General features: G+C 39.6%; 1 protein-coding gene across 2 annotated transcripts; it reads right to left on the minus strand.

Annotated features, from left to right (window-relative positions):
• Positions 1-5,190: 5,190 nt before the first annotated feature.
• On the minus strand, positions 5,191-10,189 carry trub1 (TruB pseudouridine (psi) synthase family member 1). Of its 2 annotated transcripts, XM_053640639.1 has the most exons (8): positions 10,038-10,189; positions 9,778-9,876; positions 9,639-9,694; positions 9,442-9,523; positions 9,231-9,303; positions 8,274-8,413; positions 6,301-6,357; positions 5,191-6,178 (listed from the first exon to the last, which is right to left on the minus strand). In XM_053640639.1, the coding sequence occupies exons 1-8, from the start codon at positions 10,162-10,164 to the stop codon at positions 5,904-5,906; spliced, it is 909 nt and encodes a 302-aa protein (XP_053496614.1). In that variant the 5' UTR covers positions 10,165-10,189; the 3' UTR covers positions 5,191-5,903. The 2 variants fall into 2 exon arrangements, with proteins under 2 accessions (XP_053496614.1, XP_053496613.1); XM_053640638.1 differs by having other exon boundaries at positions 9,231-9,523.
• Between the last annotated feature and the right edge of the window lie 6,291 nt (positions 10,190-16,480).

Consider the following 16,480-nt stretch of genomic DNA (forward strand, 5'->3'; position numbering starts at 1 on the left):
GGCTGACTGAGGCGAGCAACGACTGCGCATGCGCAGAATGTGTTGGCACGTATTTAAAGAGACAGTGCTGATAGCCCTGACTACACTGTTCATTGCGGCAGTTTCTGAATTATTATTATTATTAATAATAATAATAACAATAATAACAACAATATTAATATTATTAATGATGATGATGATGATGATAATAATAATAATAATAATAATAATAATAATAATAATGCTTGGTAACAGAACTGAGAGTTGATTATCGAACACAATGGAGCAGTTTAAGATTTCTTAACTAGAGATAGATAAGAATCCTATATCAGTTATGAGTTGCTTCTGTAATACAAATTTGTGAAAAATCCTTATTTAACTTATCAGCTCTTAACTTAAGAACGTTTCTGTAATAGCCTATCCTAGGGAGCTCGGGGCACAAGGCAGGGGACACTTTGGACAGGGTGCCAATCCATCACATGGCACAATCACACACTACAGACAATTTGAAAATGCCAATCACACATGTCTTTGGACCAGGGGACGAAACTGGAGTACTCGGAGGAAATCCCCAAAGCACATGGAGAACGTGCAAGCGCCACATGCAGGGCTGAATCGGGATTCAAACCAAGTACCCCCAGAGATGTGAGACAAATGTGCTAACCACTGTAACTAAGCCACTGTGCTCCCTTGCTGTTAAATCATTTTGCCCATGTGTTCTAAATCAGATCTCTTATTTCACAGGATTATCTTATTCATTATTAATTGTTTGCCGACAGCAAATATGGAAGTGCACATTTTCATACCCATACAGCATTGGCTCTCAGAGTGGGGTCCAGGGTCTCTCAAAGGTCTGTGAGCCATAGCCAGGCGGTACAGGGGGAAAGTTTTTTGTTTTGTTTTTTATTTACTTACAGTGGTATAAATTACAAGTTTTAAAATACAGTGCCTTGCATAACATAACTGTTCATCCCCCTGAACTTCACAACATTTTGTAATGTTGCAACCTGGAACTGAAATGGATTACTTTGATTATATATCATGAATCGACACAAAATAACCCATAAGCATCCCCACAGTGAAGCATGGTGTTGGTAGCATAGTGTTAAGAGTAACCCTTGCTTCTCTTAGTTGCTTCTCAGACTAATGCACTGCTCAACCAGTCACTGACTGGACAGACTTCTCTAAGCAGAGGTGCATTTGTGCCATATTCTTTTTTTTTTTTTTTTTTTTTTTTATAAAATAATGCGTTTAATGGTGCTCATTGGGATGTTTTTTTCTAAGCAAATTCTGGCACTTTGTCCTGGATTTGTTTCGGTAGCTCCTTGATCTTCATGATGCTATTTGTTTGGGCATGTTCTCTAATAAAGTCTGGGACCTTCCAGGAACAGGTGTATTTATATACAGATCATGTGACACTTTAACCAAGAAGACTCATTTCAACTAATTATATGATCTCTGGTATGAAATGATTGCATTAGAGATGATTTAGGGGCTTCACAATAATGTGGGTGAATGTTTATGCAATCACAACTGTGAATTTTTATTTATTTATTTATTTAACTGTTGTAAATATATTGATTTTCCTCCACTTCAAGGCAAGACACTTTAGATGAACATTTCCTTTGTCAGCCTCCAAATTTTACACTTAGTTGTAATTGTTGAACTATTTCCAAGAATGATTATATGATCTAAACATTTAAGTACAGTGTCATTTATAAGTATCATCAAACTAATTATGAAGTACTACAATATAACAACCGAATTGATCAGTTTTTACACTCTCAACAGAGTCCTGTGCAAATGATCATATATAACAAGGTTTCAGTTGTCTCTGAGTAATAATACTCTTTGCTCTTTCTGACCACCCACATTATAGGGCTAAGACCATAATTGCAGCCACAATAAGGCATGACAACATCCACACACACAGAAACGTTTTTCCCCTGCTGGTTCTATGCCGCTATGCTATTATTAGACCCATAGGCCTACAAGAGTGGCATATGGTGCCACCCCCAGTGCTCAGATTATTTGGGATAGATATACAGCATGCATGTAATCAAAAGAAGAACCAACAGTGACATGTAGCAATAGCTTGATCAGGACATTGAGGTAAGAGCATGTGGCCGGGGGCCATGAAGGTTCTGTTAGAATTTAGTTACATATAAAGAAGAGCAGACTATAAACATGCCATCCATCTATTTTACATACCGCTTATCCTACACGGGATCACGCGGGAGTCTGGCCCATATCCAAAGGAACTCAAGGCACAGGGTGGGGGTGGAGAGGTTGCTAACCCATCACAGGGCACAATCGCACATGCATTCACACACTACAGACAATTTGGCAATGCCAATCAGACTACAATGCATGTCTTTGGACTGGGGCGGAGGCCCCCAAGGCACGGGGAGGAGCAGGCTCTGCGCAAAAAGGGTGGAGGTGTGATTTGAACCCTCAGCCCCGGAGGTGTGAGGCAAACATGCTAACCACAAAGCCGCCGTGCCTCCCGCTATACCCATGCATTAAATGTAATTCAGCATTCATTTTATCATGACACAATCTGAGCACATAGATGCGAATGAACCACACTCCAGGTACGGATGCATTAAAATATGTTTTCCCAAAAGTCATCAAACAAAAACATTGTAAAATGCTGCCTGTGGTATTAAAAAAGAATCTTTTGAGAAATCTGGACATGATTTTTAATCCAGTTTAGATGTATTGTGTTTTTTTAATGTTAGCTTAATAGTTTGGAATTTTATTTTATTTATTATTTTAGTTAGACTTTTCACCTGTTTATTATTTCTGTATCATGATACAAATGCCCATATCACCTAACTCTATACTGTCTATAATGCTGTATGAATGTATATATGTATATAATTCTATATGTAGGGTACACTTCTGGGGTTGGGGGTTCAAATCCCATCTGTGTGCTTCGAGGGTTTTTTGTTCGAGGTACTGTCAGTAGTGTGTGAATGTCTGTGTGATTGTGCCCTGTGATGGGCTGGCCAACCATTCGGGGTGTCCCCTGCCTTGTGCCCAAAGTTTCCTGGGATAGGTACTATATGTGTCACTTTAAATCTTGCACCCAATTTATTATACATTCTCCTTAGCTCACCTCCAGAATTTCTTTGCTAAGTCTTTTCTTTTCAGTTAGATAATTTAATTATCTATCTGTACTTCTCTGTAGAGCAGTACATAGTCCAGTGCTGTCTTTCTCCATGTCAGTATATTGTGTGTGTGCACCCACCAGTAGAAATGTTAAATGTAACCGCAGCTCAAGAACGTTTTCTCTGAGCCCAACCCAAAGCAGCTTGGCCCAAAGGTTTGAATCCGAATCTGACAAATTTTTGTCCAAACCCAAATCATATTCAACCACCAATACTGCTTCAACTCATGTATCCATTTTACCATGCCAGGTTTTAAGACAATAAATGCAGGGAGAACTAGAATACGAGGAAATGCAGAACAAATGTGGATTAACAACGTCCAAGCCCTTGAGTAATACAATTTACTTTCATTTAACTAATGCTCTTATCCAACTTAGATCTGAAATGGATATACACAGAAACGAGTAGTTGAGGGTGTTGCTCAAGAGTCCCATGTTTTGGACTTAGCTCAGAACCTTAAACACTAAACTACCACATTCCCAATAGTTTGGTACCTTGTGTTCATGTAAACATTGCAACCTTCCAATGCTAGTGAATACTGCAGACCAATACTGTATGTAAATTCTTCCATATTGCCCATTAATAGTATTGTTCTGTCTTATAGCAGTCAAAGAGTTTTACTTTTGTACAAGCTGTAGCTTTTCAGCTTTCACTGTAATCCCAACTATACATGTACACGTACTTTGCATTGACCCCTGCTCCCCTAAAGGTCCCTTTTTCTCTGCTCTGACCCTCTGACCAACAAAACACTGTGTTAAGGAGCCAGTGCTGGTGCTAGAGCTTTGTGTTCATAATGAGTTTGCAAGTGCTTTTTGATAATGAATGTTTCCAACCTGCAGTTTCAGATCGAAAATACAGAGGTAGCACTGGTAGTCTCTACTGACATATCACTGTTTGTCAGACAGATCAATCAGTGGTATAATTAAGAACATAGGTTTGCAGGATTAGTGCTTTCCTGTGACAGATTAGTAAAATAAGAATCTCTCAACACTTGTCAAAGAGCTCGCATGAATAAGGAAAGTGCAGCTCTGTACTGCCACCAGGTGGCAAACCTGACCTGATTTTCCTCTTTCAAGACTTTTTCACTTACCTGAAACACCAAATGCCATAGCAGCAATAATACTAATCACTTCATAATAAAAAAAAATCTAGCCAATTCTTTTTGACACACCCTAACCTAAATACTGATTTTAAGAAGCTAGCCAATAATACTATCCATTTTCTGTATCGCTTATCCTACACAGGGTCACAAGGAACCTGGAGCCTATCCCAGGGGACTTGGGACACATGGTAGGGGACACCCTGGACAGGTCACACATTACAGACAATTTGGAGATGCCAATTAGCCTACAGTGCATGTCTTTGGACTGGAAACTGGAGTACACAGAGTAAAACCCCAAAGCTCAGGGTGAAAATGCAGGCCCACACACACACACACACACACACACACACACACACACACACAGAGGGCAGAGGCAGGAATTGAACCCCCAACCCCAGGGGTGTGAGGCAAACATGCTAACCACTATGCCACCATGCCCCCCAGTAACACTAGCATATCGTTTTAAATGGATAATAATTCTATACGACTAAATTAAACCATTTCTGTTACTTAAGTCTTTAATGAGGAGATTGCAAATTAAAATGCAGAAACTCACTAACTCTTAAAATACAAAAACAAGCCCTTAAAAATTTTAGAAGTACTTAAGGCCTGATGATTACACTGTATATTTATCCTTTCAAGACAGATCACTTAAAGCTTAAGTTCCAACAATTATTCTGTTTCATACCTGAATAGTGCAGCTGTGAAGTGAATGATCCTGTTAGCGCTCCTGTGTGCTGTAGTATTTCTGGCTGCTGTTTGAAGCAGTCACGCATTTAAAAATGTGTTTCTCTAATACAACATTTAACACAATCGTAAGAGACATCATTGTTTCACTATTGGCTTTATTTCTGCTAATGCAAAGAAATCAATCAAACAATATATCAGCCTGGCTCTACTACAACCCCCCCCCCCACCCCCCCAAAAAAAACCACCATTATGCCTGAATTTCCCTTTAGCTCAATGTTTCAGCTGGTAGTCCATTAACAGCAGAATTCTCATATGATACAGTTGCTCATGACTGCAGATGTCAGCTTTGAAATGGCATTTTTGTGGTCTATTTTCCTTTTTGGTTTTATATCAAAGCAAAATGCAGTCCTAGCACTTTCTTTAAAACATTTACCATCTGGGCCAGCTTTTAATTACAAATGAGGTTCAACTTTAAGGTCACCACCTCTGTGGCAGATTTTATTTATATCGAGGAGTGTGGGGGGGGGGGGGGAACAAAAAAAAAACACTGGGAGTATGGTTCCTCTCTTACACCATAACCACAAAAAGCTGCCAAAGGGCACATGGCCATAAAAATAACAGAGCAGTTTAGGCCCACCACAAATTGCCTGAGGTTCAGGAAAAACAAGTATGAGTGCCTCTGGAACATACAGTGGATGAGGATGGCAGCCAACAGAACATTGTTATAAAACAATTCCACCATAAGGAAGTCTTGTGCATCTCAGAAGGGCTTTTTGATGTGGTGAAGCTGATTCTCTGCATTACTCACTGCATGAGTACATGACAATTTGTTTGTTCCCATTTGTCACGAACTAAATAAAGCGTGTAACAAAGAAGTCACAAATCAACAGAAGGAACATAAATGTTCTGAATTAGTGCCCAAGCACTTTTCTTTCAGACTTCCACCGACAGAGTGCTCTTTAATCACTGCTGTGTTTACGGTCTTCACCAACATTATCAGGGCTGCTGTGATGGAGATCTTTAGCAGCACGTTCAGAGCCAAGCTGGGAGGCCGCATCCTGCCTTTTGCTTTTTTTGCTCTTGTTGTGCACAGCTGCAGGCTTTGAGCAGGGTTGTAATACCTCAGAAATGTCCTGGAAGGTCCAGCGCTCCTCCCTTAACACATGTTCTTGTAGAGTGAACTGGCCCTGCTTTGTCCGGGTCAGCTCCCGCACATGAGCACACGAGGACAGGGCTGCACAGGGAAAAACACACACATCCGTCAGGCCCAGAATGATAAAACTTTGTAAATATACTATGGTGGTATCTAAAGATGAACATCGTCAGTATTGACTAAGGACAACTTCAGCCATTTACCTTTTCCCAGATCGTCCACCAGGCTTCTGACATAAAACCCTCCACCACACTCGACATCTGTTAACACGAAAAGCACAATAATGACTGTTACATACTGCTAGTACTGAATAGTTATAAATGAATAACATTTAGGATTAGGTGTCAACAAAAGTCAAAATAATGAGTGAATATTTTCAGCTATTCAGAGTTTCCACTAACATGTCCGGGAGTGATCAAGTTTATCGGACAAACTGGAAAAAATCTGGTCATCCCATTTCGGTGTTTATCGTAATGTTCTGGACTGTGCATATTATATACGATTGTGGCAGCAGGGGTGTGGTCGAGTATCAGCTTTGAATGGAGAGGAGGCGGGTCGAATCTACAGGTAATGCGTAATTCTCACCTGTGGTTGGATTAGTGTATGTGTTTTCAGTGCCTCCCGTAACGAGAGAGAGAGAGAGAGAGAGAGAGAGAGAGCGCGAGAGAGCGAGAGAGAGAGAGAGAGAGAGACGACCAGCACAAAGACATATATGTGCACGTGCATGGTGGAATAAAGTTGCTGAAAAGAAAAAAAAAGAAAGTAAATATAGAGAGATTAAACAGGTTTTTTTTTTTTTGTTTAATTAGCCTGCCTCCCGCCTCCTCATTCTCGACCCAACCCAGATGTGTTGTGTACAACACAACAATCAAGTACACGTTACAGGAGCGGAGGGGGGGAGGGGGGGATTTGTGCAGACGGAGACCTTATTTAGGTGTACAGTTGCGAATGTACTTTGTTTAATGTATGTCTCCATTGTGTTCATTTTTTTATATTAACAATGTTTGATATTATTTGAATTTTTAACGGTCAAAAACCTGTATTTACCGGCTAACGGAAACTCTGCCGCTATTATTCATACACATATACACTCACCAACACCTGTACAACACATTCATGCTGTTATCCAATCAACCAATTAGGTGGCAGCAGTGCAATGCATACAATCATGCAGACACAGGTCAAGAACCTCAGTTAATATTCCTATCAGAAATCAGAATGGGGAAAATGTGATCTCAGTAACTTTGACCGTGGCATGGTTGCTGGTGCCAGACGGGCTATTTTGAGTATTTCTATAACTGCTGGAATTTTCACACACAACAGTCTCTAGAGTGGTGCAAAAAAAACCAAAAAAAAACATCCAGTGAGCTGCAGTTCTGAGGACATAAAAACCTTGTTGATGAGAGATCAGTGGAGTTGAAGGCGAGGTTTTTCCAATCCGTCCAGTTTTGACGAGCCTGTGTCCACTGCAGCCTCAGCTTTCTGTTGGCTGACATCTGACATCTACTGTTGTAGCTCATCTGCCTCAAGGTTTAACGTTGTGTATTCTGAGATGCTTTTCTGCTCACCACAATTCTACAGAGTGGTTATCTGAGATAATGTAGCCTTTCTGTCGGCTCAAACCATTCTGGCCGTTCTCCATTGACCTCTCTCACCAACATGACGTTTCCGTCCTCTGAACTGCTGCTCACTGGACATTTTTTCTTTATTGCACCATTCTGAGTAAACTCTAGAGACTGTTGTGCAGAAAAAAATCCCAGGAGATCAGCAGCTATAGAAATACTCAAACCAGCCTGTCTCTTACCAACAATCATGTCATGGCTGATGTGAACATTACCCGAAGCTGCTGGTCTGCATCTGCATGATTTTATGCACTGCAGCCACATGATTGGCTGATTATTATAATCAACCAATATATAATAGTTGCATAAATAAGTAGGTGTACAGGTGTTCCTAATAAAGTGTTTGGTGCTTGTATATTAAAACCGTATTCATATGTTTTTAAAAGTGTACAACTTTACAAGAACATAGCAATATTAAAAACAATAAATATATAAATATCATTAAAGTTGAACAAAAATGCTCTCTCCGGTTATCCCTATTGATAATTGGAGCAAATGACTGTTGTTCACTACTCAAAGATCATAGAGAGCAACATTTTAATATTTGTACTAACCCAAAGTGAAAAGTGGGGGATTAAAGTCTTGTAATGAGAGGCTGTAAACTGTAACTGGACGTGCAGGCTTAGCTTCCACTTCCTGGCCTTCCTTCAACAAGGTAGAAAGGCGCTTGCCATCTTTTTTCAGTGCCGAGTACCTACATGTTCAAATGTTAAATATTGACGTGAATACAAAGGTTATTTCCTGTCAAAAATAAACGTGAAAAAAACTCAATTCTAATTGTAATATGTAGACTTTTCATGTAAATATCAAATCTGAAATGACCTTAAAATGATAATGTTCTGTCAGATTTTTTTTTGGGGGGGGGGGGGGGGTGTTTCTATATATAAATATTCCAGCAAACCAGTATACAAATAGGTGACAAATTAAAGGAAAAGACAGTGGCTGTTATATTGTGGAGGCAGTTTGCTGACATGGTGTCAGTCCACGTGTTCCCTCAGAAGGAAGGGTCACTGCGAACACTGGGATGAAACATTTCTATCCTGATGGGAGTGGTTTCTTCCAGGATGACACGAATGGTTTAATGAGGATAAAAATGATGTAAATCATTTGTTATGGCCTTCACCAGATCCGAACCCATTTACATGCGTATGGGAGGTTTTGGACAGCCCTCTCCATAATCAAAACTACAAACTGAATATCTTTTGGGAGAATCCCATCCCTCCAGAACAGTTCCACAGACTTGTAGTATTTATGCCAAGGTGACCTGAAGCTGCTCTAGTACACAAACATCATTTCATTTGTCACAAATATAAATATATAAAAAACTATTTATAAAATTGATTATGGACTTGCAAATCATACATTTATGAGTTTACTACTGCATTTATACTTATATGATTATTTCTGAAAGGAGAATAACTTCCCAAATGACTTTTATTAGTGTTGTATCATAAGAAAAAAATCAGAGCTGGTGCAAAGCATCAGAAGACATGAATGAATTGAATACTCACAGAGGGGGCACCTGCATGATTTCACCAGTGAACTGCTTCAGCTTCTCTTCAAAAGCCTCTCTTGTTATGTGATCTTCAGTAAAAAAAAAAAAAAAACAACAACAACAACAACAACAACAACAACAACAAAAAATACAAAACAAAAACAATGTACATGATGTCTGAATATCATGTTTACTTCTCGACGCAAAATATTTATAATACAACATACCATGGCTTTTCTCCTGAACAACACTTCCTGTGGCATCAAAGGTGTCGGTTGCTTTGCCCAGCTCTCCAACAGCTATGTATTTCTTTGAGACGTTGTGAAGAAGAAGTCAAACACTACAGCATCACTGAACCTGCATCTTGATCCAAAACAGTTACTTAGACATACTCTGTTGTAAAGAGGAAAACACTCTGGTCTACCTTTGATCCAGCAAGCATGGAGGTGAGCATCTTCGTCCCTTCACCGATCCCAACCACTACAAGAAAGACACATTTAGTTTAATATCATGACACTTGCTCATCATGTTTGTGAGCACTGTGTGATTTAGTTGTGCTGTACCCAGAACACCGGAAGCAGCGCTGTCCAGAGTCCCACCATGGCCCAGTTTGATAGCCTGCTTCTTCCTTTTCCGAGGGTTTGGTTTATCTACACCAGCCTCTGATTAGAGAATACACTTACAGTATTAACACAATATAATCCTATAACCTATTGCCTTCCGCGACATCACCTTACATGCATTTTCATTGAATGAAATACATTCAGCCTATTAGTTAGATCCATAGCAACTGCTCTCTAGAAAAGTAGTGAACGCTGCCTACCTTTTAACAGCATTTGTTTCAGCGTGTTTAACACATCTGCAGAAGTGGGTCCCGATTTCTTATATATGGAGAATATGCCATTTAACGATTGTAACTTTGTTAAACTAACATTGTTTACTGCAGCCATGCCGCTTGCAGTCAGTTCTCCTGCGTATGAGGCGCACGAAGATGACGTCAGCAAAGACCTCACGCTCTGGTATATGTAGTTTTATCAAATGAGAGGCGAACACGTGTCTTACTGATGTTCAGAAATGTACAAGCACGGAAAAGAATTGGTCCAAACAAACAAACAAGCAAATAAGTACATACATGCAGATTATAATGAACAATAAGAATAAATTAAGAATTAATAATATTATGAATATTATTCAAATACTGTATTTACCACATAGATCTCTCTATCTATCTATATGTTTGTGTGTTTGTTTGTTTGTTTGTTTGTTCCTGTCTGTTTATTTATTTGTCTGTCTGTCTGTCTGTCTATCTACCTATATGTTTGTGTGTTTGTTTGTTTGTTGTTTCGTTCCTTTCTTCCATTCTTTAAACAATTAAATAAACATACCAAGGATTTTTTTTGTTTGTTTCTTTGTTCGTTTGTTTGCTTGCTTGTTTGTTACTGAATCCACAAAAGCTTTTGTTCATTCTCAAACTTGTCTCCCACCGAACGACTATACTGTGTTAAAATGTGATTCAAACCATAATATCAGCTATTTTCCTATGAATAGTAAACGTTCCCTGTTGAAAAAAAAACCCAACAGAAACCATTACAGAAATTTCCACTACAAATACTATTACAGACCATCAGCTTCCCACTAAAACCATTACCATTACTGGTTCGTAATGGTATCCACTAGACATAACATGCCACCAATATAAGGCAACAAATTACCAGTAGAGACCCACCAGTACAATTCCCATTAGAACCATTAAAACCATTAAAAATTCTATTAGGGTTTCTATTGTTTGTTTGTTTGTTTGTTTCAGCAGGGTTGGATTTAACATTAGGCCTAATTAAATTATATCTTCGATACACACAGGATCCTATACTCTAGATCTCAGATACAGACCGTATCTTTTACACAAAGTGATCACACCACGTGTAGGCGCTGTTTACCCACTTGATAAGTTTGTTATGGACCTTAAAGGACTATGCTGGTATAACATAATGGCACAAATCTCTATATACAGTAGAGTAGATTTATCTATGATTTATTTATGAGGATTTAAAGATCTGTTTGAGTATTCGAGGGTGAAAACCTAACTACAGGGGATAGAGAACACAATGTAGTCTGTGAGTGGATGATAAATGGATATGCTTAAAGAACTGATTTGAACACACACACACACACCCACACACACACACAGAGTCCCGCCCACAGGGAAACCCGTGCAGTGTGTGCTGCTCTTACTCCCTTTGCTGGTGTGTAGTGACTGCGGAGTGTGTACTAAACCTCGCAGCTGTGTGTGTGTGTGTGTGTGTGAGAGAGAGAGAGAGAGAGAGAGAGAGTGGATGGATCCAAACAGCTCGCATACAGTGTGCTCGTATGAAATCAGGAAAACGTGATCAATAGGCTTCTAAAGGCTATTTGTGAAAAGGTTTCCAGGTGGAAAATCCTGCTTTCCCCCAGCACCATGTCAACTACAGGTAAGAGCTTTTCTGTTACTTTTCAAAACAGCTGTTTTACAGGGCGAGACATATCCCCATGCTGTCAGTTTGATTCATCATTTGGCTCTTTTAGTCAGGGACTGTTCACTGTGGTGTGTGACAACATGACATTTGAGACTGGTACACCTGTCATAATAAAAAGACTAGGTTTTTATTTATTATTATTATTATTATTATTATTATTATTATTATATCTTATTCCTGTCTGTGTAAAGAAATATGGACAGAGCTGCAACCATCTAATTATGCACGGGACAAAGTTGCATTTATATCAGTGTGATTCTTTTTCAAAAGTCAAAGTTTGGGTTTTATTTTAGGTATCAAGACTTATGTCAAGGGTGGCATCCCTGTGGCCACACCCTCTTACATCTATTATCACCATCAGCTCAGATTCATTCATTCATTCATTCAGTCAGTCATTCATCTTTAGTAAGCGCATTATTCTGGTCAGGGTCACGGTGGATCTGGACCTTATCCCAGGAACAATGGACACGACATGGTGAATACATGTGGAGGGGCACCATTTCAGGGCACACACACACTCACTCATTCACTCACACCAGTTTAGAGTCAACAATCCACCTGCATGCTTTTGGGAGTAGGAGAACACTGGAGAAGCCACAGAAACATCACACAGACATGGTTAGAACCACCAAAATTCCTTGGTAAACCAAGCTCAGGATTGAACCATTAGGAGGCAACGACATCCAGTGTACCAATATGCAGCCTTGCTCAGGTCCAACAGTGCACAATATGGCCAAAAATATGTGGACACCTGACCATCACACCCAGATATGCCCACTCCAAAACTACAGGCAATGACACCCCTTTGCTGTTATAATAACCTCCACTCTTCTGGGAAGGCTTTCCACTAGATTCTAGAGTGTGGCTATGGGGAATTGCCCATTCAGCCACAAGAGCATTAGTGAGGTCAGGCCTGGTGTGCAGTGGCCGATCCAATTCATCCCACAGGTGTTCAGTTGGCCACTCGAGTTCTTCTACATCAAGCCATGTCTTTATGGACCTTGCTTTGTGCACAGTCACGCTGGAACAGGTTTGGACCTTTTAGTTCCAGTGAAGAGAAATCTTATTGCTACAGAATACAAAGACATAGGCAATTGTCTTTTTCCAACTTTGTGTCAACAGTTTGAGGAAAGCCCACATATGGGTATGATGGTCAGTAGTCCACAAACATTTGACCATATAGTGTATCTTAGCCTAAAACAAACATGCTATACATTCTTGCCTCCTGTCAGGTATCTAATCTGGTGTAAGTGTGACACAAATCTCCAGAGTGTCCTTCTGGCTTGTCAGTGGAAAGTTTTGACTGATATATATAACAGGTCATGTTTCTTATGCTTATTTGCAGCTACTTGTATAGTTATGCACATATGTTCTACATTGCTTTCTTGGTTTTCTGCATGATTGTGGCCCTCCACAGCTGATAATTACAAGGTTTCAACACTAGACACAAAAGCTTCAGTGTGGATATTGTTCAATTGTATAGAAGAGCATTCCATAAATACCCAGAGAATGCCCTGAGAGAAAGAGTCCCCATCTGCACCAAACCGAGGATGTCAGTGAAATGGGGAACAGTGAAGGAAGAAGAGGTGACTGCCAGCATGGAACATGTCTAAATATAGTATGACCCGAAAGACCATCTTTTTTCCAATATGTTGCTTTATTCAGGTTCACCTATCTTTTCTTATACCATTTATTTTATGTATGATTTACTTAAAGCAAAGATCTTGCTTCACTGTCCACATTCTGGTTTCACAATTAGCAATCAGAAATCTGTGTTTGCCACACATAATCTTAACACTCACATGAAAAACTGTCAAACAGGCTTAGAATTTGAATTGTTGTTTTCTTGAAATGACCGTGCTGTGTGTCTGTGACATGCTCATACTGATGTACAAAATCTCAGAGGCTTCATTATGGTCGTAGAACTGAGCTTTGTCTTGGAGAAGGTTTAATTCTTCTAGTCTCTAGTTTCTCTCTGAAATGTTTAGGTTGAACAAAACACTAGTTACATACATCCCTCTCTGGTGTTTGCCGGTACTGAGTTTTTCTCCCAGCACCCCACATTTTTTGGTTGCAGAAATTCAAGGGGTCACACATGGTTCCCTGTTTAACCATTTCGATCTGTAACCTGTGTGCCCTGCATTCATCAGCAGCTCTTTACACACATCTAGTTAACTCCTAACTGCATCTGATTGAATATTTAAAAAATACTGTGTCTGAAATACTGACCAGCTCCCTATTATCCAATGGAACGGTAGGAATTATGGGTATTCTGTACCCTCTAATATGCATCATTTGGACACTAAACCTAAGTGCATTGTGGAATTTCATGAGTACATTGAATATTCTCCGCTTTGCGTTCAGGTATAATTACACAGTGACAAAACTTTGTAATTTTGGTGTCAGTGACTCAACGTTTAAGGTTCTGGGTTACTGAGCAGAAGGTCGGACATCCAAGCACTGCCAAACTGCCACTGCTGGGCCCCTGAGCAAGGTCCTGAACTATATCTGTTCCGGGGCGCCATAGCATGCACTCTGACCCCAAAATCCTGACAAGCTGGGATATGTGTAAAAAGAATTTCACTGTGCTGTAATGTATATGTGGTAAATAAAGGCTTCTTCTTCTGAAAACTCAAAATATAGTGAACTATATACTAGTGAAATCTTGGACAAATACATCCTTTTTCTTAGCTGCATTTTTGGACTTTGCTGGACATTTATCCAATCCCATATCAACTCTCACTTCTGTCCATTTCTTGATCACACTTATTCTCTCTCTCTCTCTCTCTCTCTCTCTCTCTCTCTCTCTCTCTCTCTCAGTCACTCTCTCTCTCACTCTCTCTCTCTCTCTCACTCTCTCTCTCTCTCTCTTTCTCTCTCTCTCTCTCTTTCTCACTCTTTCCCTCCCTCTCATATTGGATTGGTGTCAACCCACAGGGAAGCCCAGTTTAGGCTGTCAGATTCAATTACTGTGAAGATCGGAAAAAATAAACCTCCTCTAACAATATCCAGAAATCAATATATATCTAATAGATTCAATCGGTGTACCCATATTTTCCTGATTGTCTTGCTTTTTTTTTCATTGCCATGTTTTCCTTAGACTCACTGTTTCCCAGAGCTACAGTATAATTAAAATATTAAGTAAAACAGCAACACTCCACTGTGCACAATATTTACTGACGCATGCTCACCTGTGTTTCATATGAAAATGTACAATGATTCATACTGAGTTACATAAGTTCTCTTGTGGTCCAGCAGCTAAGGATCCTATGCTCTCAACGCTGTGGCCCGGGTTCGATTCCTAGCCCAGGGAACCCCAACCCCAGCCACTGGGGGTTGTACTCAGTGCTGGTCCCAAGCCCGGATAAAATGAAAAGTGTATTAGTTGCAGCCATGCAAAATTTGTTGCAATAGTTTACTGCTGTGCCATGAGGCAGGATTCTGAGCATCCCATGGACATGGATGCTGACTGCTGTTGTTTGAGATCAGTGAAATCAGCATTGTTGTTGTTTGAGCTTAATCAGGCTTGATCCAACCAGGAAGTACCTCTTCGCATCATTGTAGGCCTGCATTCTTCTCACGGCAACAGAGCTGCACAAATAGAGATGAGGAAGAGAAGGAACGGTGAGGATCCTTGGCGTAGTGGCCTGAGTGTTTGCTCTATTGTTGAGAGCTAATGGCTAATCTCCTTTTGGTTAGAGCAAAACTAGCTAATTATGGATTTATGTTAACTTTGGTATAATGAGGAGGGGATAGATCTCTTTTCCTTGGCTATCTGTCATAGGACATTCCATGAATACCAGCTAAAAGAGTTGAGGGACTTTGGGGTTGTGCAGGCAGGGGTATAGGATAAATGTCGGTATTATAACTATAATAAACTAATAATATAACTGTAATAAAAATGTAAATCATAGCATGGCATACTGATAATAAAGATGATGATAATGCAATGCAGTTTCACACTATTTATAGAGAAATTTCTTTTCATTTATTCATTCGTCTTCAGTAACCATTTTATCTTGGTCCAGGTCACTGGGAGGGAAGGGATGGGACACACATACTATAGCCAGTTCAGTCCACCTACTGGAATTTCAGGAAACCAGAGAACCTGGGCACAAGAAGAACCTGCAAATCTCCTAGCAGATTGTACCCAGAGCTCAGGATTGAACTGGGGACCCTGGAGGTGTGCGGCAGCAACGCTACCTGCTGGGCCAACCAATATTATAAAACATTTCTGTTCAATAAAGTCTGTTGTTAACTGCACTGTATATTAGAGCTGAGCGATATAGAGATATCATTTCGATATTATGATAAATAATGACTGAATAATGAATGGATGCTGTTGATTTGAGCAATTTTTAATCTTAATCTTAAAACTTAATCTTCTTTGTCTTTGTAGGCATTAAAGAAAAGTATCGTCAAACTCAATTCAAGGATATTTTGTTTATCTTACTACTGTTTTGCAGACAATTTGTTAGCTAAATTATATATCGGGATACGTACCGTGTATTATAGAAATGTCCTCAAGTATCGTGATATGATATTTTTGTCATATAATCCAAGCCCTACTGTATATACAGTTTTCCATTAAAGAACAAAATGCTACAGCTTAAATTCTTAAATTGTGATTTACTAAGAGATAAACAAACCCTCTGAAAATGTCAGGTAGTCAGGTAGACCTAGCTAGAATTGTGCAAGGATTGGCAACCTGTAAATTGAGAGAAAATGGGGGAAAAATTGGAAGTAAGTGAAT

This window comes from Ictalurus furcatus, chromosome 13 (assembly GCF_023375685.1).
Source record: "Ictalurus furcatus strain D&B chromosome 13, Billie_1.0, whole genome shotgun sequence".
Lineage (NCBI taxonomy): Eukaryota > Metazoa > Chordata > Actinopteri > Siluriformes > Ictaluridae > Ictalurus > Ictalurus furcatus.